Source organism: Ochlerotatus camptorhynchus, unplaced genomic scaffold (assembly GCF_037179485.1).
Source record: "Ochlerotatus camptorhynchus isolate MF236.1 unplaced genomic scaffold, CSIRO-AGI_Acam_v1.1 ptg000322l, whole genome shotgun sequence".
Classification (NCBI taxonomy): domain Eukaryota; kingdom Metazoa; phylum Arthropoda; class Insecta; order Diptera; family Culicidae; genus Ochlerotatus; species Ochlerotatus camptorhynchus.
The window spans coordinates 350,078-375,619 of NW_027040810.1; the positions used below are offsets into that span (position 1 = coordinate 350,078).

Here is a 25,542-nt window from a genome sequence, read left to right on the forward strand (position 1 = left end):
GCACGCGTGTATGTCAAGAAAAGATAAGCTCAGGCCGGAGCTAACGACGTGTTGAAATAAATCAGAGCAGACATTCTCTGTTGAACCTCCAAACGTAAAACAGTGTAAATTCTTTAAGGGTAAATGTACTAATTTTCACAGCATTACACACTTAAACTTAAATTTTTATCTCGGTAAATCGTGGTACCGAAAACCTCCCGTAAAGCGTGATTTTTACCAAATTATCGTTACAATAGTTGTTTTTACTGATTTTCGTTAACAATTATTGTCGTTATTTCGGTACCAAAAACAGTTTACTGACTTTCGGCAATTTAAATTGCTGAGAGAGTCGAAAAAATAAGCAACTACCGATATTGGTTAAAGAATTCGCTGAGCTTCAGCAATTGTACTTCCTTTTCCAGGAAAACAATCTAAAGTGGTGTCCGCCATTTTTCAGTTTCTCTAGTGACGTGAAAGCGTGCGTTTGCGTTGTGCTTCTGCTAGTCAGGAAATAGTCGCGACATTTTGTGAGAATGGAAGATATTATGCTTCAAATCGAGGCTGAAGCAGAGCCAGTGAGGAGTAAACTAAAACAAATTCTTCGTAAGTATTAACTTATTTCTTTTTTAGAGTTATATGGAATTGGCAGATGCGATACTCTGCTTTTTTTGTAAGCAGCTTGTACCGGGATACGTCGATGGCCTACAACGCCATGTCAATGTGCACATGAAAGAAAACCATTTTAATGCAGCTTTTATTACATTCAATTGCACTTTTTCGATGTGCAAAATGACATATGCTCATTTTACTTCTCTGAAGCGGCATATTTTACATGAGCATCCATCATTATCTGGTGGAGCTAGACCTTCAATGGATGTCACTCCAAATTTTGAGATCCTTTCTAATATCCCTCCAATAAAAAAAGTGAGGTTAAGCTCTCTTTCGGAGCAACCTGAGCGAAGTTTCTTGGCAGAGGAAGCGACTGCCGAATACGTTCCATTTAGACGAACCAGGAATCAAAACCTCAACCAAACACCTATTACTCTGGAGGAAATTAAGAAAGCCGCTGGAGTGGGGATTTGCCGACTTGTAGGAGACGTAGGGCTTCCACAATCCAAATCTGTAGAAATCATTGATCTTTGTGACAATCTGGTTGAAATGATGTCACAACGTCTACGAATTTTAACTATGACTTTCCTACAAGATAACGGTATTGACATAATCGAAAAAAATACGGTAGACTTTTTGAACGAGTTTAATTTTTCTGGTATTTTCTCAGAAGTCACGACGTTCCCCAAAAGAACTAAATTTTTGAAGAAAATTGCAGTTTCAGTTCCCGAGCCAACGGAAAAAATGTTATCCTATCGCGAAGATGTCCGTCATGTGCAAGGAAAGCATCAAAAAATTCGAGTGCCTGAAACATTTTCCTATATTCCCGTTATCGAAACGATCAAACTGATCTTTAGAAACCCGTCGAATCGAAAACTTTTGGAGGAATCTGAAAATGAGCTGAAATCGATTGGCACAACGAAAGAATACAGCTCTTTTTGTACTGGAGAAGCCTATCAAGACAGTATTTTTTTTCACAAGCACCCCAACGTTATCCGATTGAGTATATACCAGGATGATGTGGAACTAGGAAATGCGTTGAGCAGTAGAGCCGGTATTAACAAAGTATCATGCTTTTCTTTCAAAATCCAGAACTTCCCTGACAAGTTTAACAGTTCTCCCAAGAGTATTTTCCCGTTAATATATTGTACCTCGGTCGATGCTAAAAAGCATGGTTATAATAAAATATTGCAACCATTGGTATCAGACATGAAAAAGCTGGAAACTGGTGTTACTGTGTACTATGGCTCTGAATCGTTCGTCCTTAGAGCATCACTGGCGGCGTTTGTTGGTGACACCTTAGCAGTACACGATGTGTTCAATTTACTGGGACCGGGAGCCAATTTTTTCTGCAGGATTTGTACCATTTCAAGGCCAATGTTCAAGGAAGATCCACATGCCCAACATCCGATTAGAACCAAGGCTTGGTATGAAACCAAGATGCAACAACTGCAATCAGGCGAAATTACATCAACGGAATGTGGATTGCATCCTCAAGGGTGCATATTAAATGAATTAAACAATTTCCATGTCTGCGAAAATTACGTACTTGATGTAATGCATGACATGGCCGAAGGTATTGTTCCGTTGACCTTGCAGCTGGTTCTGAATCGTTATTTGAAAAACAAAGAATTCGATCTTGATATTTCATATATTAACTATCGAGTCAACACATTTGCCTACGGATATGTTGATAGGAAAAATAAACCATCGTCAAATTTTACGGAAGAGATGCTGAGCAAATCTAACGCATGTAAAATAAAGCAGACTTCATCACAGAATGTCTTACTACTACGTTCATTTCCTTTTCTGTTCGGGCACAAAGTTCCAGTGGATTGCCCGTATATGTCGTTGATTGGACATTTGATAAATATCGTAAGAATTCTAATGTCCCCCATCGTTTCGGACTATATGCTTGCGGAACTTGAAGAACACATAAGACAATTCCAACAATCCTTTTACGACCATTTTCAAAAACGAATAAACAAAAGTCACCATATGGAGCATTACCCCTATTGCATAAGAAAAAGTGGAAGTATGAAACAGTTCAACTGTTTATCGTTTGAGCAAAAAAACAAACCTTGCAAAACTCAGACCGCCAATTGTAGAAATTTCAAAAATATTTGTAAAAGTTTGGCAAAGCGACAATGTTTTACCATGACATTGGATATCATAGATAATCCATTTACCGAAAAAGTACATTACAAATCTGGTAAAATTATTCATCGCAGTAAGACACTTAGCAACAACTTCTTGGCGGAATGCGAGGATCTTGTGTTTATTCCTATGAATGTTACGATTAACGGTATCGATTTCCGGCCGAATTTGATCATTTCCCTTAAAAATCACAACAACATGTTGTATTCAACGTTCGCAGTTATTCAAGAAATTGTCATTATAAACAACATGATTAATTTTCTTGTGAAAATCTGCCAGACAATTGATTACAATGATTTCTATGAGGCCTATGAAGTTGAAGAATTGAATGAAGAAAGGCTACTTCAGGATGTTGAAGTTTTCCTGCATACCACTTTTGCTATCTGGTCACCATACGACAGTCAAACAAAATACGTATCGCGCCGCTTTTATTGTCAGGATTACTGAACGTTATTGAGTAATTTAGATATATTTTTATGAGATACGTTGCTTTAATACATTCTCCTTTTTTTCAGTTGCCGAAGAAATCGATGAGCATGAAATTTTTATGTCCCTTAATGAGTCTGATTTCAAACGCCTTGAATTGAACACGAAAGCTATCAAAATAATCCAGAAAATTCAAAAATCTGTTCTCTCTGAGCAAATAATAGAAGAGGAGTACCTTGAGAACGACGATACTGATGCTACTGCCGCTGATGAACATCCGACAGAGGTCAATGCAATGCAATGCGACGAGCAACCAAATACGGAAGAGCACCCAGATCTGGAAATAAACGACGACCCGAATCCCTATACCGGAATCAGTTTGGAACGGGTAAGACCAGCACTTATACTGTTTTCGGGTTTAAACTTGGGTCATTTCACTATATATTGATATTCTATATAGTAAGTGATACTTTCATTTGAACTCTACAACTTACTTATCAACAAAACAATGCACTTTCACCAGGGTGGCCAGATTATTTTTTTCATTATCGGTAGCTTCTCAAAACTTTTGTCGGTAGTTATCGGTAGGCTGTCTTAAGAAGGCTTTCCCGATACTTGAAACCTTTGTGAGCGGGGGGGGGGGACACTGCTTCAGAACAATACACTGTCCTTCAGTTCTTCTGCTTTAAACGTGTCGAAATCAATATTTCTATTTCTGACTACACGGAAAACAACACATTCACCTGTGTTCAATATAATAGCAGCGCATGCCGATTTCCATACAAAATAATCAGCTTTGAAAAGTTGTAACTTTGTTCTCCTAAGATAAATTGGGCTGAAACGTTCACCACAGAACTACAAATATGTTCAATTTTACGATTACAAAAAACAAATTTTTGGAAGCACCTGCCGGAAAGTGAGACACTAGGAAAAATTGTTCAAAATAATAGCAGTACTAATAATTTGCATTTCAGCTCAATTTTGAGTTTTTAAATTTTACATTACTCAACATTCTAACAATCCCCACTCAATTAACAAGTGTATATAATAGTTAAAAAAAAAGTTACCTAGTATCTCACTTTTCAACAGGTGCTTCCAAAAATTTGTTATTTTGCCAACGTTTCAGCTCAATTGATCATACACATTTAGATTATTTTACCGAAATCTGTGAAATTTTACCGAAATCTCAACAGCTGAACGTTCGGTAAACAGTTTGGTGATTTTTCACAGATTTCCTGTAATTTTTCACTGATGTTCGGTAAAAAATTACAGGAAATCTGTGAAAAATCACCGAACTGTTTACCGAACGTTCAGCTGTTGAGATTTTGGTAAAATTTCACAGATTTCGGTGAAATAATCTTAGTGTGTTGTTAAGTTACATCATGTCAAAGATGACCATTTTTTTTATTGAAATCGGCATGCGCTGCTATTATATTGAACACAACTGTAGGTATTGAACATTTTTCAAGATTTCTTAAAATCTGTGATTCTCGGTAGGAAAAGTGAAAAATCGGTAGTTTTTAACCTTTCGTCTGTGAATCGGTAGGCATCCCGAAAATCGGTAAGACTACCGATAAATCGGTAGGTCTGGCCACCCTGACTTTCACTGGGACCTGCAGATCTCTGCAGATGATGCAGCAATTCAAGCTGAACATTGCATTAGCCCCTAAATAACATTGACAGATTTTCTTTATCGACTTTGTCTTTACTGACATTCCCAGGTATTTTCAGCACACAGAATCTGATCTGATCTCCTTTACCAACTTAAAACAGCAAGTTCATCTTTTTGAAAAGTTGATGCCGATGTAATGTCGTATTCGATTTTGCGCAGCACCAAAAAGGCAAGGCGCTAACAGTTAACATCATTTATGTTTGTAAGCAAAGGTGCAATTGAATTTTTGGTGTGCTGAGTGGCCAGATTATTTTTTTCATTATCGGTAGCTTCTCAAAACTTTTATCGGTAGTTATCGGTAGGTCGACTTAAGAAGGCTTTCCAGATACTTGAAACTTTTGTGAGCGGGGGGGGGGGGGGTGTCTCTGCTCCAGAACAATACACTGTCCTTCAGTTCTTCTGCTTTAAACGTGTCGAAATCAATTTTTCTTATTATATTCTAAAAATCTGTGATTCTCGGTAGGAAAAGTGTAAAATCGGTAGTTTTGAACCTTTCGTCTGTGAATCGGTAGGCACCCCGAAAATCGGTAGGACTACCGATAAATCGGTAGGTCTGGCCACCCTGGTGCTGATCGTAAAATAGTAAAAGAATACAAGCTGAACATTGCATTAGGTCCTAAGTAACATTGATCGATTCTCTTCATCGACTTTATCTTTCGTTAATAACTTGAGCACATAACCGTTTCTTGTTGTGTTTTTCCTATTAGATGCTATAAGCTTCTTCTATCGATCTATGTGCTGAAAATACCTGTGAATGTCTTCACATGGCCGTGGGGATACAAAAAAAAAGTCGACGAAGAGAATCTGTCAATGTTACTTAGGCTCTGAACCATTTGGTGGATTATTTTAACTTTTGGTTAAAATTTGACAGATGAAAAGTTATCGATTAACCCTGCTATCCGAGCATGGTTATTTCTGTCAGACAAGAAGTTAAATTTTGACAACCGTGGCTCGAAAACCGGTCGATCGACAGCACGGGGATTTTCGAACATAGAAAATAACTTTCGAAATGTCACTTTTAACCACGAGTTAAATTTAACTTGGCAAATGGTTCACAGCCTTAGGCTGTGTTCCATTTGGCGAATTTTCACTTAAATTTGACACTTCGAAACTAAATTATAATGTTCGAAAATCCCTCTGTTGTTGATCGGCCAATTTTCGAGAAGGTGTGTGTCAAAGTTGATTCCTTGTCTGTCAGATATAAGTCTGCTGGAATAGCAGGTTAATTTGGAAATTTTCCATCTGTCAAGTTTAAGTGAAAATTCGCCAAATGGAACACAGCCTTAGGACCTAATGTAATGTTCAGCTTGAATAGTATTTGACAGCCACATCCCACCCCTGCATTGACGAGTGCACGGATGGATTTGAGTTCACTCACTCGACAAAAAGTGACACAACAGCGGGGCCCTGTTTACTAAAAATGAATACATATATGTTCATTTCTAGTAAACAGGGCCCCGCTGTTGTGTCACTTTTTGTCGAGTGAGTGAACTCAAATCCATCCGGGCACTCGTCAATTGCGTAGGAGACCGTGTTTACATTAAGATAAACATTTCAAAAGGTCCTATCTGCATTGATCGTTTCTCTTTATCAACTTTCTCTTTCGTCAATAACTCAGCTGCAAAACCTTTCCCTGTTTTGGACGCTAGATAAGAACCTCCTTTATCAAACTGTGTGGTAGAATTAGCACGAAATATGTTTGCATAGCAGTGAATATGAAAAGAGAAAGTCGATGAAGAGAATCGATCAAAGCAGATAGGACCGTTTGAAATGTTCAACGAGAGAATTAATTTTTGTTGGGTAACGAAGGTAATTCCTTCGGTTTCCTTCGGGTTTTTCTAAAAAGGATTTGTTTTGATTTTTTTCAGGAAATTGATATCAACATAATCTTTTCCAAGACTGAAGAAGGAAATGATTTAATTGAAACTCTACGTGAAGCCAAGAAACCTAACGACAAAACCATAAAGAGGATTACACATCTTCTATGCAATTTTCTTAAATTGAACTATGGAGTGTGAGTGTGATTAAATCAAATGTATATTATATTGTCATGCCAGTTGAAAACTGGAACGGCCATTAGCGATAGGCAACATTTTTTTTCTATACGTTTTATACATATTGCTGGACGTAGTGTGCAGCAATCACAAATGATACGCCACAGACAAACAGACATAACTCTCGCAATTTGTTCATCGAACAAGCATTTAACGGACAATTTAAACGTATCGTAGTTGGTAGTACCGACACCTGTGGCGCGCATAGTCGATTTCCTTGCGTTTGACGTTTACACACTACCGCCATCTGTTCAGTTTAGTGCCCACCACAGTGTACTCAACAGATGGCGGTCATGTTTTAGCGACGATGTTTTACAGTGAGAAATATTCAATGTGTTATGTCTGTTTGTCTGTGGATACGCTATACAGCGCACTTCTTCCAACCTCGCTTCCAACGCTTTGTATGAAAAATCGATTGTCTTTACAGGGGTATTCCAGTTTTCAAATCAAATGGCAAAATTGCAAATCAAGTGTCGTATAGCATTCCATCGAATATTCCATTATGAACTAATAGGATTATCACCAAATTTTGTGTATACTTTCAAAATGTGGCAAAAGCACACGTTTTAGTGCACAGACAAAAAAAAATGCAAACTTGCACTTTCAACGAACCGTTAAGACATTACAACTATTGCGATAATTCAATTTACAATACAATGAATATTATATTTGCCAATCCTTTATTTTAGACGCACTTCTACCTACTACAAAAACATGCTAGCGAAATCTTTGGTCCGGTCCTATCCCGTTTTGGCGTCATCTGTCTCAGTTGTACCGCATGTAAGTATTATTTAAGTATGTCCCTCAATTTATGCCAATTTAACATATATAGGTATATATATATGAACATGTTCAATTTCATAGAACAATAATTATTTTAGGCACTATGGTTCTATTTGAATGGCAGAGGCGATGGGAAGCATGCCGGTAAGATACATTATCATATGGAATATCTTGCTAAACGAGCAGAAGGGCGGGTGTTCAAAAGGAATGCACATAAAATGGAAAAAGAGCAATCCGTGAAACATGAAGATGCATGTGTATCTGAAACTGATCTTTTTGCAATGGTTTGTTGAAGCATTAATTTCACACTTAGTTTAGTTTAATTAAAATTTCTGACTTGTTTACAGATTGAGGAGCTCAAGTTTATTGTTCCCGTACCGGAAAACAGAAATCGCATCATTCAGTTATGGGAATCTACTTTTGCAATTCGGTGTCAATATCGCTCTAATAATGATTTCATGTCCTTCTTAGAAGAATTTCCTGTTTCAACTGCATTTCATGGAGAACTAGTAAGTTTTTTTTAAATGTTGTTCGCATATAATTTGATTCAGATGAAAATTTTATCGAAGCTCTTTTTATTAAGCGTTTTATCAAATACCAGCTTCTTTTACCACTAAATATAATATGAATATTTAAATTTCAGATTGAATATGATTTCAAACGGATGACTAGCCGAAATGTCGTTTTCACTGAAGAATGGGCATGCTGGCAGCATAAAGTGCTTCATTCATACAAATACATGTTCAAAGAAATCTCTGATGGTAAGTGTACCAACATGCAATTTTATGGTATTTTTTCATTCAATATTGTATTTTTGGTATTTAGATTTTTTGAGAGCGCTTGCAATTATTCGCATAAAAAATCCAACTCGAGGATCGAAACGTTTGCGCAACGAAGATGCATCGAAGGAAAACCCTCTAATCGGACTATTTCAATGGATTAAGGTAAATTAGCAATGGAAATTTAAAAGAAAATAAATTACAGATCATTTCTTAACGTTTCTAGTTGGACGACCCGCTTCCGGAAAGTTTTAAAAATCCTGTACTAGCCATCAGGGGGACCAGTATGACACCAGGTGAACAATGTTTCATTTCCTGGAACAACGTGAACATTCCAGTGGGTAGTAACATTGTTCAGGCATTTGGCATACTGTGTCAGTGCTTTATTGTATTTGGAACAACTTGTGCTCCGACTGACAAACAATTTTTGCTTTTCTTCAAAGCTGTTGTTTTTTCCACTTCCTCAATTTCCACTACAGGGGAAAAATTTGTTAGATCCCTTGAAGATTGATTTTAAAGATTTTTATATTTTTAAGTATATACGTTTTGGTTTTACGATGATGTTTTATGAGATGTGCACAGTAAAAGATATGTCCAAAACTGAAATACACTTCTTTTATTTAAAAAAAATGTAAGAAAAACGGTAGTTCCTAATATGTTTTTTTTTAATGAAATTCGGTAAAACCCAAGAATTTTAATTACAAGATTTTGCGGATCAATTCTGCAAAATGGAAAGCGTTTTACCGAAATTCGGCTATGTTAATTCAGGATATATCGGTAATCGCGTACCGAAATTATCGTTAAAATTTGACAGTTGTTTGAATTTATGTGTTGCTAATTTCTCGGTAAACTGAACTTTTACCGACATTTTTAACGAAATCTCAGCTGTTGGATTCTCGGCAAAAAAAATTGACGTCCTCGGTGAAATAAATTAACTGTGTACAGACTTAATCACGGCTTCCCTGTTTGGTCATTTTTTTTTTTACAGATTTCAAACTGTAAATCACAAAAAATACCGAACATTCAGCTATTCTCGATAAAACTACTGATGTTCAGTAACTTTTGCAACGAACTACTGAATAAGGTAATAGTATGTACTGAATCTTCCGTAAAATAACAGCTTTACGGTGAATGACTAAAACTCAGTAAAATTGTGTACCGAGTTTTCAGTATTTATTATGTTTTTCCGTTTCACCTCGCGCACTTGACCCCGGATATCTCTGTGAGATAATATAAAACCTTTGTGCAAATAAGTGAAACATCTGGAAACCAACGCTAGAGTGCAGAAACTGCCACTCAATTGGGCAGTTTATGTACTTCTGCATCGACTTCAGATGTTTCAATGATTTTGAAGGAAAAACATTCACTAACATTGCCTTTTACCTCCAGGCATGGACATGCAGTCCGGCACACCAAGATAGTTACCAACCAACCGGCTAAACCACCAGGAAGCGCTAAACGTGAAACTCAGTCCCAAAATAAAAATCATAAAAAAATGGAATCATTTTAATCCTGGAACTTTTTTGATGTATTTACTTACTTATTCATCAAAATACTAAAATAAAAATACTTACAAACTCAGCAAAAAAATGTAAACAAATAAATTACTGAAAAAGTCAGCAATTCTTCTACTGAGTTAAACGGTAATTTTTGACAGTTCAGAGATTCTGCATTTTACGGAATTTTCAGTAAAATAAAAACTACTGGGTTGATTACTGAAAACTCAGCTGTTTAAAAACCCAGTAAAACTTTTTCGACTTCGGTAATCTAAACTCTGTGTGTAGTTTTCAATCATTTTACCCGTAAAAGGACCCAAAATTAACCTTTTTCGTGCAATTGGGATATTTTACCTATCTCAAACATGCAAATACTTTCATGGTTTTTTAATATCAAAATATACGGAAACTCCAGAAGGTACATCACAACAATCTTGGCTTACACTTGTAACAATATATTTAAATGTTCTGTGTTTGAGTTTTACATGCTTACGTAACTCCACGTACTCCATCTCCTGTAATAAAATACGGCACCGGTGGTTGAGTGGTAAGCGTGACTGGGTCTGGGTTCCCAGTTGAGGCCGTTGGGAATTTCTGAGGCATAAAAGTCTCTGGTCACGTCTTCCTTTGGAAGGAAAGTAAAGCCTTTGGTCTTGGCCCATATGTTGATGGGTTCAATATCTATTGTGGAACAGAGACCGACGGAAAATAAACAATAATAAAACATACAAAAAATACCACACTAGAAGATTTCATGAATTAGCAAGGGTTAAGGAAAGTGATTTTATTCTTCCGGATAGCACAGCAACATGTTTCATAACAAATAAGGATACTTTATTTCGACATCGATTATTTATTTTCGTTATGTACTGCTTTGATTCGCTTCGGTTCAGAGGACTTTCACTAATTGTGTTGTAACAATTTGTAAAAGGATTTGATGTATTTTTTTTGTCAAATTAACTGAATATAAACATTTTAAAACTGGTTTGAACTGGTAAGAAGCTGTAGAAAGGTGGGCTGGGCATTCAGAGATGATGCAAGTTGAACACTAGATAAAGTATTAAGAAAATTAAATGTACATATAATTAACGAAAAAATACAACTAAATTTTCGTAACAACACCAATCTCAATGATCTCACACTTGACTTACTCGTTCAGTCTAGTGGCAAACGATGGCAGCTGGCTGAATAGCGAATTCAAAGTATAGAAGTGTCTTTGTGCTGTTCTAACAGCTTTAGCACGCGCAGCAGTGATTAGAGTTATCCCATAATGTTCGCTTAAATATCATCCTCATTTCTGCTTTTTCTAATATACATCCATTATATTCAGAAAAGTGCTGAAATGCAAAAATGGGTCCCGTTGATGCTATGTTAGCATTTTAAAGAACATAATTGCCAAAGCTATATTTATAATTAAAACCAGCATGACGAGTTGCTGTCGTGAGAACCAATCCTGAAACGAAAAAAATAAATCCATTAGTTTGTTTATAACATAACAGGAGCTAACAAATTAAAATTATAAATGATGGATTTATAATTTTTCGTCGAATGTAATTTTTTCCGGCAGTCATTTTGTCAAATGTCAAGAACTATCATCCTTTTACTCCTCCCAAACATCCTCAATCTTTACGCGAAGAGATGTTAACTCTTCACTGGAACCACCGGGATTAATCCTCGTGTACATTCATCATGATCCCACTGATTCTGATTTGAATTATATATTATGTAATTATCAAATAATAAATTTTCCTGACGTTCCATTGATAATTTTTACCACCATAATATTAGGGTGTTTCAAAATATGTTTCAAAATGCTCCACCAAGCTCCATCAATTCCAAGTCAGGTCCTGATCATTGGGCGTAATTGCTTTGGAAAACAAACACGTCAATTACTGATTTCTCTTGAATAAAAGCTCAATCTCACAAACAAACTATACCAAATGATATAGGAATCATTCCTCTACCTCATAGTGTTATTACTTTTCGAGATTGAGCTTTTATTCGCGAGAAATCGGTGATTGACGTGTTTGTTTACAAATGCAATTACGCTCAAATCTCAAATCACTCCGGATTTGAGATTTGGGAGTAATTGTAAACAAACACTTCAATCACCGATTTCTCGCGAATAAAAACTCAGCCTAGAAAACTAACAACACACTCATGTAGAGGAATTATTCCTCTGTCATTTGGAATAGTTGCTTGCAAGATTGAGCTTTTATTCGCAAGAAATCAGCGATTGACTAATTTGTTAATAATAGCAATTACGCCTAAATTTTGAAGTTCTCCGAATATGGGAAAAATGAACTTTTTGCTCTCAACGTCCTATAGACCTTCACCATAATGATTTACAAAAAGCATAATGATTGACATAATGATTTACAAAACCATGCTATCTAGCGGTGCCGGTGGTGTAGTGGTAAGCGTGATTACCTCTCACACCAGCAGGACTGGGTTCAATCCCAGTCGGCACCGCCGGGATGTTTTGAGGCATAACATCTCTGATCACGCCTTCCTTCGGAAGGGAAGTAAAGCCGTTGGTCCCCGGTTCATGAGTTGATGGGTCGATAGGTAAGGTCTAGGTGTGGGAGATGCCTCCCTGGCGTCTGTAGCATTGGTTCTCAGCACGGAAAACAAGATCGACGGAAAACAAATCAAGGAAAAAGAAAAAGAGTGCTATCTGTCTTTATGTTCTGCAGCGTGATGTCACGAATGAACTCAGTGTTAATCGGCTGAACTTTTTTGACAGTTCAGTGGTACTGTTTACAAGCACAAAATTACAAAAATATTTTAAAATTTCCGAATTTTAAGTTGAAAAATGTTGAGGAGCAGCGTGGTGAAAGAATTTTGCTCGTGGACAATGCAGAAGTGTGGTTTACATCTCACTGCAGTCTGAAAAATTATCGAGAAAATCTACCCAAGAAAAAATCGACTAAGTCCACGATTAATTTTAATGTAGGTAGTTTTTATTGGTTTAGTAATGTTATGTAGTGCAAGATCTCCCACATACAGCGGGCGAGTCACCAGAAGCGCGCCCACGGATCGCCCAGCGGACGGGGCGGACTTGGGTGGAGCGCCCCCGCGGCTCTATTTGGTCGCCCTTTGCGCGCCCCGTGGCGCCGGCGCGCATATTTGCAACATTTGAGCACATGAGGCGAAAACGATACCTGTCAAAAAACTGATAGTTTCAGCCATTTGGTCCGCCATTTATCCGCCCCCATCCACCCCGGTGCACTCCCCGGTTGTTTGCCACCATTTTCTTTTTCAATGGGTTTTAATTTAATAAAAATAAAATTGTGTAAGCATAAACATGACTTCATCAATAAACTTTATTTATCATATTCTTATAACTTAATATATGGGGCGGATAAATGGCGGAAAAAATGGCTGAAACGATCAGTTTTTTGACAGGTATCGTTTTCGCCTCACGCGCTCAAATGTTGGAAATATGCGCGCCGGCGCCGCGGGGGCGTGCAAAGGGTGACCAAATAGCGCCGCGGGGTCACTCCGCCCAAGCCCGCCGGGCGGTCCGTGAGCACGCTGCTGGCGACTCGCCCACTGTATGTGGGAAATTGCTAAGTTCTATCCGCCATTTGGTAGCCCGGCGGATGAAATTACTCTAGCATAGCGGTCCGCCCTTCGTCGTCGCATCCCGGACGAAGGGTGAACGATCAGTTTTCAATCGCCCAATGTCAAATTACGTCACTTTTTTTGCAGGAAATTCGTGTGGACTTTTGCTATTTAAGGGGTACGGCGAAGCTTACTACACTGAAACTTTCCCGATGGTGGTTCGTTGCGGCTGCGGTCACAACATCCATAGTAATTCCCGCATAAACTTCAAAGGGCCAGTGCAGTATGAGTTCGCATCCTAATGAGCTCAAATTTTGGGAGAATTATCAGGACCTTATTTGAAATCGATTGAGGCTGGTGGAGCAAAAACTACATTTTCTTCTTCTTCTTTATTTTCTGCTGCAGGTAAGAGTAGGGATGGTACAGCGAATTGTTGTTATTGTTTTGAGTAAAACGATATTTTGAACCACCATAATACATATATTTAATGAAATTTTAGCGACAAATTTCTTAAAAGGTATTAATCTTATAGTGGTAAGCTCTAACAAGTGTTAACCTCTAATTAAATCCCGATCAAAAATGTCGGGCTGCCGACAGCGGAGTTAAGCAATATGAATCTAAACAAATATTTGGTAGTTTTTTCAAAGGTAAAATATAAATATGGGTTATTTACTTTTTAGAAAATACCGAGGTTACATAGAAGAAAATTAGTATGTGTGCCAGTTACATAAGCCAATTTTTGTAAGTAAAGCATGGCTCAGTTCGAATCAGGGTGCAAGGAACACTTTCATTAAAAAACATCCCACAATTATTGCATTGGGTTGGTTTTCGGAATTTTGCAATGAATAGATGATAGATGTTGATTTTTATGATCGAGTGAGTGAAAAAGTAAAAAAAAAACGATAATTATGATTCACTAAAAGGGATATTAACAGGTTTTATGAGTCAAACGTGCTTCACAACCTCTTCTTGTAACATACAAGTACAAAATATAATTTTAACATGTAATGATTTCATAATTCCAAAAAGCATTTTCAAAAGCGAAATTAGTCCAAGCAACTCTGGGTCAACATTAAGGGGTTACACCACCCTAGGATTTTCAAAAAATCGATTTTTTTTTACATAAAAAGGTACTCTGAAGTGTCAAGAATAAGGGACAATTGGTTCCATGTCGAAAAAAATTAAAATTCCGAAAGTTATAAGCGAAATTACAAAACTTTGCATCACGCACCTGAATCTGTACCTCAAACTTCAACCGCGTTTTTTTTCGATACAACATTTCTCTCCGCGGCCCACACGATAGCATCTGCAATTTTGACTCAATTTGATCTAGACTTTGACGATTGCATTCTCTGATTAATTATCTAGAGAAGTACATACGAACTTTTTAATTGATCAAAAAATCCAATTGTGGTAAACAATTTTAGAAACAAATTTCAGGCAAAAAAACTGTTTTTTTCCAAAAACATGTCCCATTTGCGTAAAATTCAAAAATTTTTCATCTCCTTATGTACTTCTCTAGGTATTCTTATATAAATAAGAAAAACCACTCGTTTTTGTTCTAGGTTCATATTTACGACGAAGAAAGTGTGGGCCGCGTAACACTACACGGGAAGCAGTGCCAGGAACTCGCAGTGCTGCCAACTGCCACACATGGTTTCCCCTTATGAAAAAATACTGTAAGCACCCCTAATTATGTGTACTATAAGCCCATAAAGTTAATTTAGTATGTGACTTTATTAAATAACAAAAAAAAATAATGAAGTTGGTGCATTTTTCTGTATTCTAGGATGGCGTAACCCCTTAACTGAACTCAATATTAAGTAAAAAGAACTCATATTTTCGAGCTGAAAAAATCTTCGTTTTGCAGCTTGTTGGATAAATAGCTATTATTATAGCAAATAAAGTATGAAATACCTACCTTAACTTTTGGACTGACGAGATATAACAATGGATTAGCTTTTAAACGTTCTGATTCGTCTATCTGCCGTCGAACTTCTTCTCTTCTGGCAGATCCTAGCATCGAAACTTCCTCCCTGCTCATCACACTAGTAGCGTACGGAAGCTGCTGAACATCGGGTAGTGATTTTTTTCGTTGCAGGGTCGTATTCACAGGAACGGACTATGAAGAAATTAAAAAAAAAATAAAATAAATATATAATAATTTCATTACCCATTACCATGAAATAAATGCTACATAAAAATAATGCATAAGTAATGACATATGTCATAATATATGTGTGATGTTTTTTTTTTCATTGGTTTGTTTTCCGTCGATCTTGTTTTCGTGCTGAGCACCAATGCTACCGACGCCAGGGAGGCAGCTCCCACACCTGGATCCTACCTATGGACCCATCAACTCATGAACCGAGAATGGATTGCTAATCCCAAACTCCATTTACATGGTTCTTTATGCAAATTTACTTACATATGGTTAACCACGGAGTAGCAACTACTGAATTGTATGCTCATGCTCTATAAAACCAGTTAAACAATTCTAGTCTGAACGTAGTATTAGCAACCGGTGGAAACTAACGGTTTTAACTTGGTTCACTACTTGACTAGCCTATTGGTCCCAAGCAAACGATTAACGTACCCCATTCTATTCGAAATTCTAGTACTACACTATGTTTGTTTCGATTCGCTATGAAAGTTTGACAGATAAAATGAGGGGTTCGTGGATTTTCCTATGTTTTTACACCATCCTTCTAAGTAAAAGGGGGGAAGACACCAGCCCAAACCATTCCAAATCAAATTATTGCGCCCGGGACACAACACTATTCAAAACAGGAATAAAAAACTATCACTCGCAATGCCTCAAATTTCTGTTCCGGGAGCACAAGCGCTAAAAAAAGTAAGAGGTTGTATCCAAGACACGACCGTAGATTTGACGTAGAATTGATGTCTTAACTCGTTATCAGTGAAAAAGTTCGATATGTCGAAATTCGGAAGCAGTTTGAGAGTTCTGTTGTTGAGTTGAGGTGCTCTGTCGGCAATCGGTGATAATTTTATTTATCATAGCGACAGTTGCACATTCGTGTATTTTGTATCCTCTTATAAACAGGAAATCCAATCTTTGCCTTTCGACTAAACTTCTAATATTTAAACAAATTTTTAGACCGGCCATGCTTTACGCTGTGCCAATATGGTCTAGCTGTTTCACTACCAGCACTTCAAAGGATTCAGAACAAAGTTCTGAAGATGATTTTGAAGTTGCCTCCCTGGTATAGCACTACCGAGGTACATATAATTTCGAATTTTAAGACTTTAGAACGAATTTCCATCAAAATAATTAATAATTTCAGGCAAAAATCGTTGCAATCCTTAATTGCAACGATTAATTGCCTTTATACTTAGATAAGATTTAGTTTTAGTTTTTAGATTAAAGATTTCAATTGTTATACTGACATGCAGGTTAAAAAACCTGTTTAAAATACTGAATTACCAAGACAGGAACAATGTAAAAACACTTACATAGATATATATCATAACAATTAAGGCTTGTAAGTTACTGTAGTAGCTGGAGCATCTAGGTTAAAATGAAAAGTAATTTATTTTGAATTTGGAACAAATAAAGAGTTAACAAAAAAACTTAAAACACAACCGTATCTGAAGGGGTTCAAACCTGAACTCATCCTGTGCTAAAGGAAGGCTTATGCGTGATTAAGTAGGTGACCATAAACTACTTAGACAGTATTCGAGAAATTTAAAAACCTAACCCCCTGCGTTTAGAGTCGTTTTAAATTTTTATTGCCCCTTAAAAAAAACTTTATAGGGTAAAGAACTACTTCGGCCTAATCGTCCATTTTGGGCCTATCGAGCAGAAAACTTTAAATAAATACCATGATTTCAGAGTTAACAAGTCAATTATGCGTTTGGTACGATACTTTAGTTAAGGGGGAAAATTGATTTTTTCATATTTTACTTTAAAATAATGACGTAGGACTACTTCTTTGATTTCTATATGGGGGTACACTTTGGTAAAACCGAAAATGGAACATGTAACAAATTAAGAAAGATTTTGAACGTTAATAACTCAGCTGGTCCAATTTCAATAATTTTATCACCAATCGATCAGAAATATGGCTACGCATCGATAACAATTTTTACGAATGTTGATTTTCAACAAGAAACTATTGAAAAACAGGTAAATGTCCAGCATTGTCTAAAAGCGTCAAATTAACTAAAAAATCGACCAATAACCTACATGCATATGCTGCTTCCCCAGCACAGTCGTCAGAGAGTAGTAAGGCTGTGAACCATTTGCCGAGTTAATTTAACTCGTGGTTAAAAGTGACATTTCTAAAATTATTCTCTATGTTCTAAAATCCCTGTGCTGTCGATCGACCGGTTTTCGAGAACAACTCAGCCACGGTTGTCAACATTTAACTTCTTGTCTGTCAGAAATAACCACGCTCGGATAGCAGGGTTACTCAATAACTTTCCATCTGTCAAATTTTAACCAAAAGTTAAAAAAAATCACCAAATGGTTCAGAGCCTAAGTAGACGAAACAAATCGAAGTGGCATTCACCTTCGATCCTTGGGCGCGTGCAAATAGAGAGGATGGAATTGCGTAATATTTTGCACACTCATCGCCATATTCAGAACCACACGCTCCCAACGACCACACAAAATGCTCTCCAGAGTTGTAATCTTGTAACCAAACTTGGAAACAGGGGATACACTCAAAAATATATATCACATACGTAATGCATGAAATCCATGTGAATTTCACATAGCTTTCCAAAAAAAGTTGACAACAACCGTTTATGGACTTTGTCGTTCAGTTTTTTCCTGGAATTTTTTGTTAAATAAGCTAGAATTAAATAAAAAACTTTACTACCAATCCCCAGAGAGCCAGCTTTACTACCAATCCCCAGAGAGCCAAAACATTCAAATTTGAAAGAGAAAATTCACTCTCACGATCTCAATATCTCAACATTCCATGCATTTTGATGACACTCTGTAACATTTGGCGGGGAAGGGAGGATTAACATTTGAAGTCCCTCCCATTTTGCATATTCTGCATAAAAAATACATAAAAATTCCCTCCCTTTTGACAAGAAAGCCTGCAAGAAATACTATTTATCAAAACTTTCTAGGAAAAAACTGAACGATAATGAATGATTTCTTTTGACTTATTTTGACCATAATATGCATCCAAAGCGTTCCATCCACTTTTCCAAATTTTGAACTTACTATCAATGGAACAGCGCCATCAATAAAGAAAAATAGCCTTGACTTAATGGCGAAAAATATTTTTGTAGTTCTTTAAAAATTCTACTCTAACTCTTTTCTTAAATGAATTTCTCCGGTCGACTAGGAAACCCGAGGTGTGCTAAAGGTGTGCCAAAAAAATGTGATCCGTGACGCCGTCACTGAATTCGCAGCTGATACACGTCATCATCATCTTCCAAAGGCTTTAAGCCTGTACTACCATCGGCCCTTTTCAGGGCCACCAACATTTTCCAAAAGAGTTAATTTTCTGAACATGTCCCAACTAAAATTCATATCAAAAGTTTTTTTTTTCAGGGCAATCATAGTCATACCAACAATCAATACGAAACTAAAGATTTTAAATTGGCTCACTACTTGACTAGCCTATTGGTCTCAAGCAAACGATTAACGTATCCCATTCTTGTCGAAATTCTAGTACTACACTATGTTTGTTTGACAGATAAAATGAGGGGTTCTTGGATTTTCCTATGTTTCGAGGGGATCATCGATTAGCTTGGGACCGAAGATAGTACCAGAGCTGAGCCAAAAAGCTGAGCACATATTTTCGGGACCTTCTGGTCTTAGAGTTACCTCTATGGTCATACTAAAGAGTATAAACAGAGAGAACCCCGCTAAAATTCCTATTCCTTCACAAAACACAAGCTCCTGCTGCATCAGTTAACAAAAATATTTATTATATCATACCACGTAGTCCTACGTCATCATTGCGTACAACCCCATTGGGCTGTCCCTTGTAGTTTTTTAAAAAATGCTACGAGCACGAGGATGGAGTGATCTATGGCCCCGGTATCGCCGATTAACCGTATGTTCCAGAAATCATGTTTTTACACAACCCAAAACTTTAAACGCGTTTTTCTCGAAACGGTGTTTTCTAAATTGGCAGGAAAGATAACTCAAAAAGTTCTCATCCAAATGACTTGAACCCTGGCGCATCTTAAAGGAAATAGATTTTTACTCTATGTGAACCAATGATATCATGAAAAAATTTACAATAAATAATTTTCAGGTCTGCCTAAAGTGGAAAAAAAAACAGTGATAATCAACTTTTTTTCAGATATTTTTTTCTAAATTTTTAAATCGTTTTTTTTTTGGTTTTAGAGGTTCACATAGAACAAAAATCTTTTCTGAATAAGGTCCAATTGATAAAAGTAAGTTTTGTCCATTTTTCAGGTCTCTAGAACGCCCGCCAATTACCAATCCCCACCGGAAGCGACCTCCTTCCGATGTGATCCCAAGGAGCCACAGAGGTCACACACCAATGAAAAAAAAATCTCAAATATAAAGGAAAATTTAAGCAATTTAATGCAAAAAACCCCAAACGTTTGCGTTGTTTCATTAGCTCACGACGAAAATCGTCGAGTTTTTGACGTGTTACTTGTATTTCCCCCCATAATAAGCTACGGAACGAAGTCAATGAGAACGCGTGATATTGCACACATTATTCCCAAAAACCAAAAAATGCTCTCCGACCAAATCATTTTTATCTTCTTCTTCTTCGCATTTCAAGCTTATTGCATATCGCATGTTAGCTTATGGCGTGCTCTCAACTTAGTGTTCTAGATGCACTTCCACAGTTATTAATTGAGAGCTTTCGATGCCTGTACCATTTTTGCATTGGTATAATTGTGTGGCAAGTCCAATCATACTTCTATGCCCAGGGAAGTCGAGACATTTTCCAACCCGAAAAATTCCTAGACCGGACCGGGAATCGAACCCAACCACCTCCAGCATGATCTTGCTTTGTAGCTGCGCCTTTACCGACTGAGCTAGGGGAGGCCCCAAATCATTTTTATCTTCATCCAATTGGCCGAAGTGAAATCATTGGCGTTTCAATGCGTTAGGCCGAGTTTAGAATCCGTAGACCGAGTTTGGCGTCAAGAAGCAGTGTTAGACTTTTGACAATATCTCAACGATTGGTTTCTCTTTATCAAATCTTAAGGTACATACGGAAAGGTAAATAAATTTGGAAGCCATCAGTAACAATAACATTCCGTTTGGCGCTAAACGGCGCTAGATTAAGAAAGACTAAGTGCGGGTTGTGCTTAATAGGCCGGAAATGGGGTAGTTAACCCTATGTATTTGAACTATCCTACGTTGGTAGATTGCAAGATGCAGCATAGCACACATGTTTAAGCAAGTTTTTGCACACGCATGACCATTCACTCTATAGACACTGTATATAGAGCGGACAATGTTTGTCTTATGCAACGAACATCGCCCATTTGGTAGTAACAGAGAGAAAGAGATACAGAATAAACATTTTTTGTTTCATTTTCCACGCATGTTCCGGTCTATATATTACAGCAGCCATTTGCACTCTTTTGAAAAAAAGAAGCCTGCTAACAAATTCAATATAGCAATAGAAGTATCTCTGAGCAGGCGTAAGAATATAGTAGAAATTCATCATGATGTTCTGAAATCTTGGTAAAATTTTCTGAAACTATGAATCAGACATAGGAAATATTTACAAAATCCTGATTAATGTGAGTGCCTAAGTGGAATACCTGCATAAAGAGAGAGAGAGAGAGAAGGATTAGTAATTTCCATTTAATTCCCCTACCTTATTTGCTTATCCTGACAGATACGCGTATTTTGTCTACAATGTGCAGACCCAGACAAACAAAATGCACGTATATTAAAAGTTGTTTCTGTGATATACAAACATATATACAAATAAATTAATCGTATAGAATATAAAAAAATCTTATGTCTTGAACTAATACTGGACTATATTTAATATTTACATGTTCAGCAATCTTGGTAAAAAAATAGTTGTAGTTTGTGTAAGTTATAAAAAAAAATTGTATAAGTTCATAAAACTTCGTAGAAGTGGACGCAATTTTTTCGCAATTCGCAGACCTTTCCACAAACTTAGGGAACTTCAAATAGGCTCAGCGATGAGTTAAATGGATTGGGAAGATATTCAGAGACCTTTATTTTAATTTCATGCTATTGAATTAAAGAAACATTGTAGAAGTATAGGAATCTTCAAATAAGTTTTATAGAACTTAGTTGATATCCATGGATGTTCAATGTAATTTCTATAAAGTTATTTAGATGTTTTTCAAAGTCTTTAAAAATAAAAATAGGTTTCTTAACAGAATATAATTTTTTTTTTAAATTAAGACATCCGAAAAACGAATGGGTATATCCAATCTTTAAATGAGAATAAGCCGTGAATAGGTAATTAATAAAAAATCAAACTCGCAGCAGAGTTTATTTTAGATAATCTGGAAAAAATATCGCAATTCCTCCATGTAATGAAAAATAGATTGTTCCAGTTTTTTAAATTCTTTGGGATGGGCCAGTCCTAGGTCTGCCCCTCCCCCCTTATTTATGCCAATACTTCTGAGCAAGACATTAATATTCAAATATGAGTGCAATGCGAAGTTTTGACCCTGCGTACATCTGCACTGCGTTCAACACCAGGCTCTACCAAAAAATAATACTGACGAAACAGTCGGAAGAAAAAAATTTCTATTTTAGTGCCCACTTTCACGGTCTTTTCATCCAATGAATACCCTCCATATGCAAGGTAAACACCTGTGGATATCCTGCCCCTCGGTAGAGTTTATATTTAGCGCATTTTTATCAAAACAATCACACACAAAATCAGTGATGTCTCAATTCTTAATTACTCGATTAACAACTAACCGATTATTTTATGTTCACTGTTCTGTAATTGTTCAAACCAATGAGAGTGCAGAACATGCATGCAGGGAGATGATCCTTTGCGGACTTGGCATAACCGATTACTAATGCGGACTTGGCATAACCGATTACAAATATTTTACTTTTCGGTTCGTAAATCGTTTAGTCTAATAAAAATCGGTCACACTGATGTGAATGTGAAACGTCATTTAAAATATAAGCGCCGTTCATAAATAATGAGACAATTTTAAAGGAACCGGGGCTCATCACAACTTACGTCCCTACGGTAATTGAATAAAACACGAGTGCTGACTATAGATGCAATAGATTCCATAGATAAGCGGAGGTACACAAAGTTGTTTTAGCAACCATGAAACATAAATGATCTTACTGGCATCCGTGAAAAATGTTTATGCCATCATATAGGTCTTCGTTGTGCAGTTTAGTTTTATTTTGTGCAAAAGTTCAAAGTGCAAATATGTGCAACAATGAATCGAGGAGTGGTTTGCATTGTATTCCCGTAAAAAAAAGAACCATTGAGGTACAATTAAATGTATTGTAACCATACAATAGAATTTATTGCTTTTACAATAAATCGTATTGTCCTCAACTATAGAAGGACAAAAGGATTTATTGTTTCCACAATGGGATCTATGGTAAATTGGATAATCTACAATGGGACAAGGGGGTTGTTATGTATCTTAACCATACAAAAAATCACTTTTTCCCGAACAAACTTGAGCCATTTATCATCAATTTTTTTTCCATAGTTGAAAATTCATACTTATGGGACGTATCGTAGATCTATTGTAATAACAAATCGTAGATCTATTGTAATAGAAATATTTTAAATTTACTTGTATAATATACATACAATAAGACCGATTGTTGGAAATAGATTTTGTTGTGAATGTTTCATATTTTATGGTAATTGTATGGTTATTTTTTTCCGGGTTCCCTTCTTCCGTTTTACGTGAAATAAATCGGAATGTGGTGTGAGAATAGCGCTTTGTGCTCATAATATTACAACACTTAACGGCGCCGGTGGTGTAGTGGTAAGCGTGATTACCTCTCACCCCAGCAGGCCTGGGTTCAATCCCAGTCGGCGCAGCCGGGATGTTCTGAGGCATAACATCTCTGATCACGCCTTCCTTCAGAAGGGAAGTAAAGCCGTTGGTCCCCGGTTCATGAGTTTGATGGGTCGATAGGTAGGGTCCAGGTGTGGGAGCTGCCTTCCTGGCGCGTCGGTAGCATTGGTGCTCAGCACGGAAAACATGATCGAAGGAGAACAAACCAAAGGAAAAAAAATATTACAACACTTCTGTAGTAAAAAACACCATTATTACGTCATGCTTGTTTGGCTACATTCTACTTTGCCTCCGCTTATCTATGGAATCTATAGTACCTATAGACTTCTCTGACGTTTATGAATTGCACAACTTTTGGTAAATTCAAAGGTTTTCTTGCACTAATACTTATAATTTAACCCAAGTTCTATACTAATACTAGTGCATTTCACAAACGTCAGAGAATTCTATAGTGCTGACCGGTTGCTCTTACGTTCGGTGTGTACAGTAAACATGAATTCGACGGAGAACACGTGTTCTCAATGAAGTTCAACGTCAAGTATGTTTACGCGCAGACTGGTTTCATCCCGTTTGCCATACAAACTTTAAAGTTCTAAGGCAAATCCGTTCGTAATCAAATTCGTTCACATTTGGCACAGTTGTTGAGTACCTCAATACAGAGCAATGGGAAGCAGTGGGTTGTAATGTTGAGAAGGACGGCATCAAATAATAATTGATGTTATTCTATCACCTCACTTCATTCTAATTATCGTAACGACTATTTATAATTGATATTTTCGGTCCACCTGTACCTACATACCTATTACATTATACAATATAAATTACCTCTACTGGGGGAGTATCTATCCAGCTCTCAGAGGCTCGTCGTGCCAGCAGGGCAGGTGAATAAAGGAGGTAATCCTCGTCTTCTTCTTCTTGATACCAAGACATTGTCACTGATTGTTTTTCTTTACCATCAACAGTTCGTCTAACATGCACTTACTATTCGGAACAATGGTGTTTAAAAACATCATAAATGTTAAGCCCGATGATGCATGTATCAATAAATGTAAAATAATATCTGCTTATTATTTTCTTATGAATTGTATTAACGGGTCCTGAATTTTATTGAAACATGCATCATGATTATTCCATCTTCGTTTCTATTTTTTTATTAACCTGCACTGTCTATGTCTAATTCACTTAGATATGTTTGTCAGAACTGCTGTATTTCACTTTACAGCACATTCTTTTAACGCAATGCATGTGTCAATGAAAGGCACGCTTATTTCTACAGGATTCTACTATGCCTGCTAGTCTAGCGATCTCATGTATTTCATTTAGTTACGATTAAATTAGCGATGAGAGTAACAGCACTTCGAAGTCTTTTAAAATGCGTTCTACCACATTGACCAACGTATCACTTGTAGGGCATTCGTTTTAGTTTCACCCAAAATCCTATTTATTACGATATACGTAACATCAATAGTCGGCACTCACTGCAAACTTTTTCGTTTCCTGCGTTCACTTAGATTATAAATTAATATTTTCTCTTGTTGTGTATGGATCCTGTGAAGTGCACCTTCTATTTCTATTATTTTTCTATGATTCTTATCGATTCGTGAAAGCTTAAAACACACATAGTTTGGCAAGTACGTGTCGACTATAATATTTTGACGAACTATAGTGTTAAAACGAAAAATAAAGGAGCGTGAGCAAACGGTCTTCGTAAAAAATATATTGAGCAGCACACAATTTGTAGCTGAAAAAGTTATTTCTAGCCTGGGCAGAGAGCAAAGAGAAAACAACGAGAGAAAAGCTTTTATCCCAACGGTGCCTCAGTTCGACGATTATTGATAAAAATCAAATGTTTTGACTGAGTTTTATGATTCCACTCATGAAGTCTCTCAGGAAACTTAATTAATTTCTGAAGGAGAAACATAATTTCCTGAAAAAAACGAATAAATAGTAATTTTCACCATATTTATCTCTAAAGTTATAGCATATTGCATCCAATCAAGAAAAATCATGAATCATCTGTATCACTAACCCAATACCGTGAC

At 36.8% G+C, this 25,542-nt stretch overlaps 2 protein-coding genes across 4 annotated transcripts; one reads left to right on the forward strand and one right to left on the reverse strand.

The window, feature by feature from the left end:
* Positions 1 to 462: 462 nt before the first annotated feature.
* On the forward strand, positions 463 to 9,031 carry LOC135707885 (uncharacterized). The gene is made up of 9 exons (XM_065229788.1): positions 463 to 582; positions 3,261 to 3,559; positions 6,712 to 6,857; positions 7,587 to 7,677; positions 7,779 to 7,964; positions 8,028 to 8,189; positions 8,324 to 8,441; positions 8,506 to 8,624; positions 8,686 to 9,031. Exons 1-9 carry the CDS (start codon positions 513 to 515, stop codon positions 8,968 to 8,970), a joined length of 1,476 nt encoding a protein of 491 aa, XP_065085860.1. The 5' UTR covers positions 463 to 512; the 3' UTR covers positions 8,971 to 9,031.
* A 1,736-nt stretch (positions 9,032 to 10,767) lies between these two features.
* On the reverse strand, positions 10,768 to 25,217 carry LOC135707883 (uncharacterized). 3 transcript variants are annotated; one of them, XR_010518272.1, is made up of 5 exons: positions 24,980 to 25,217; positions 24,326 to 24,481; positions 15,444 to 15,644; positions 11,107 to 11,408; positions 10,768 to 11,003 (listed from the first exon to the last, which is right to left on the reverse strand). XR_010518272.1 is itself a non-coding variant. In XM_065229785.1 (4 exons), exons 2-4 carry the CDS (start codon positions 24,428 to 24,430, stop codon positions 11,322 to 11,324), a joined length of 393 nt encoding a protein of 130 aa, XP_065085857.1. In that variant the 5' UTR covers positions 24,431 to 24,481; positions 24,980 to 25,217; the 3' UTR covers positions 10,768 to 11,321. The 3 variants fall into 3 exon arrangements, 1 of the variants encoding a protein (XP_065085857.1); XR_010518273.1 differs by lacking the exon at positions 24,980 to 25,217 and adding an exon at positions 24,828 to 24,845; XM_065229785.1 differs by having other exon boundaries at positions 10,768 to 11,408.
* Positions 25,218 to 25,542: the final 325 nt, after the last annotated feature.

Coding starts and splice junctions, on each gene's coding strand:
- LOC135707885 (XM_065229788.1), top strand. CDS start 513: ATGGAAGATATTATGCTTCAAATCGAGGCTGAAGCAGAGCCAGTGAGG. Junction 6,858..7,586: donor CTTAAATTGAACTATGGAGT/GTGAGTGTGATT, acceptor CCTTTATTTTAG/ACGCACTTCTACCTACTACA. Junction 7,678..7,778: donor CTGTCTCAGTTGTACCGCAT/GTAAGTATTATT, acceptor TAATTATTTTAG/GCACTATGGTTCTATTTGAA.
- LOC135707883 (XM_065229785.1), bottom strand. CDS start 24,430: ATGTCTTGGTATCAAGAAGAAGAAGACGAGGATTACCTCCTTTATTCA. Junction 15,645..24,325: donor TAGATACTCCCCCAGTAGAG/GTAATTTATATT, acceptor ATTTCTTCATAG/TCCGTTCCTGTGAATACGAC. Junction 11,409..15,443: donor TCGTCAGTCCAAAAGTTAAG/GTAGGTATTTCA, acceptor TTTTCGTTTCAG/GATTGGTTCTCACGACAGCA.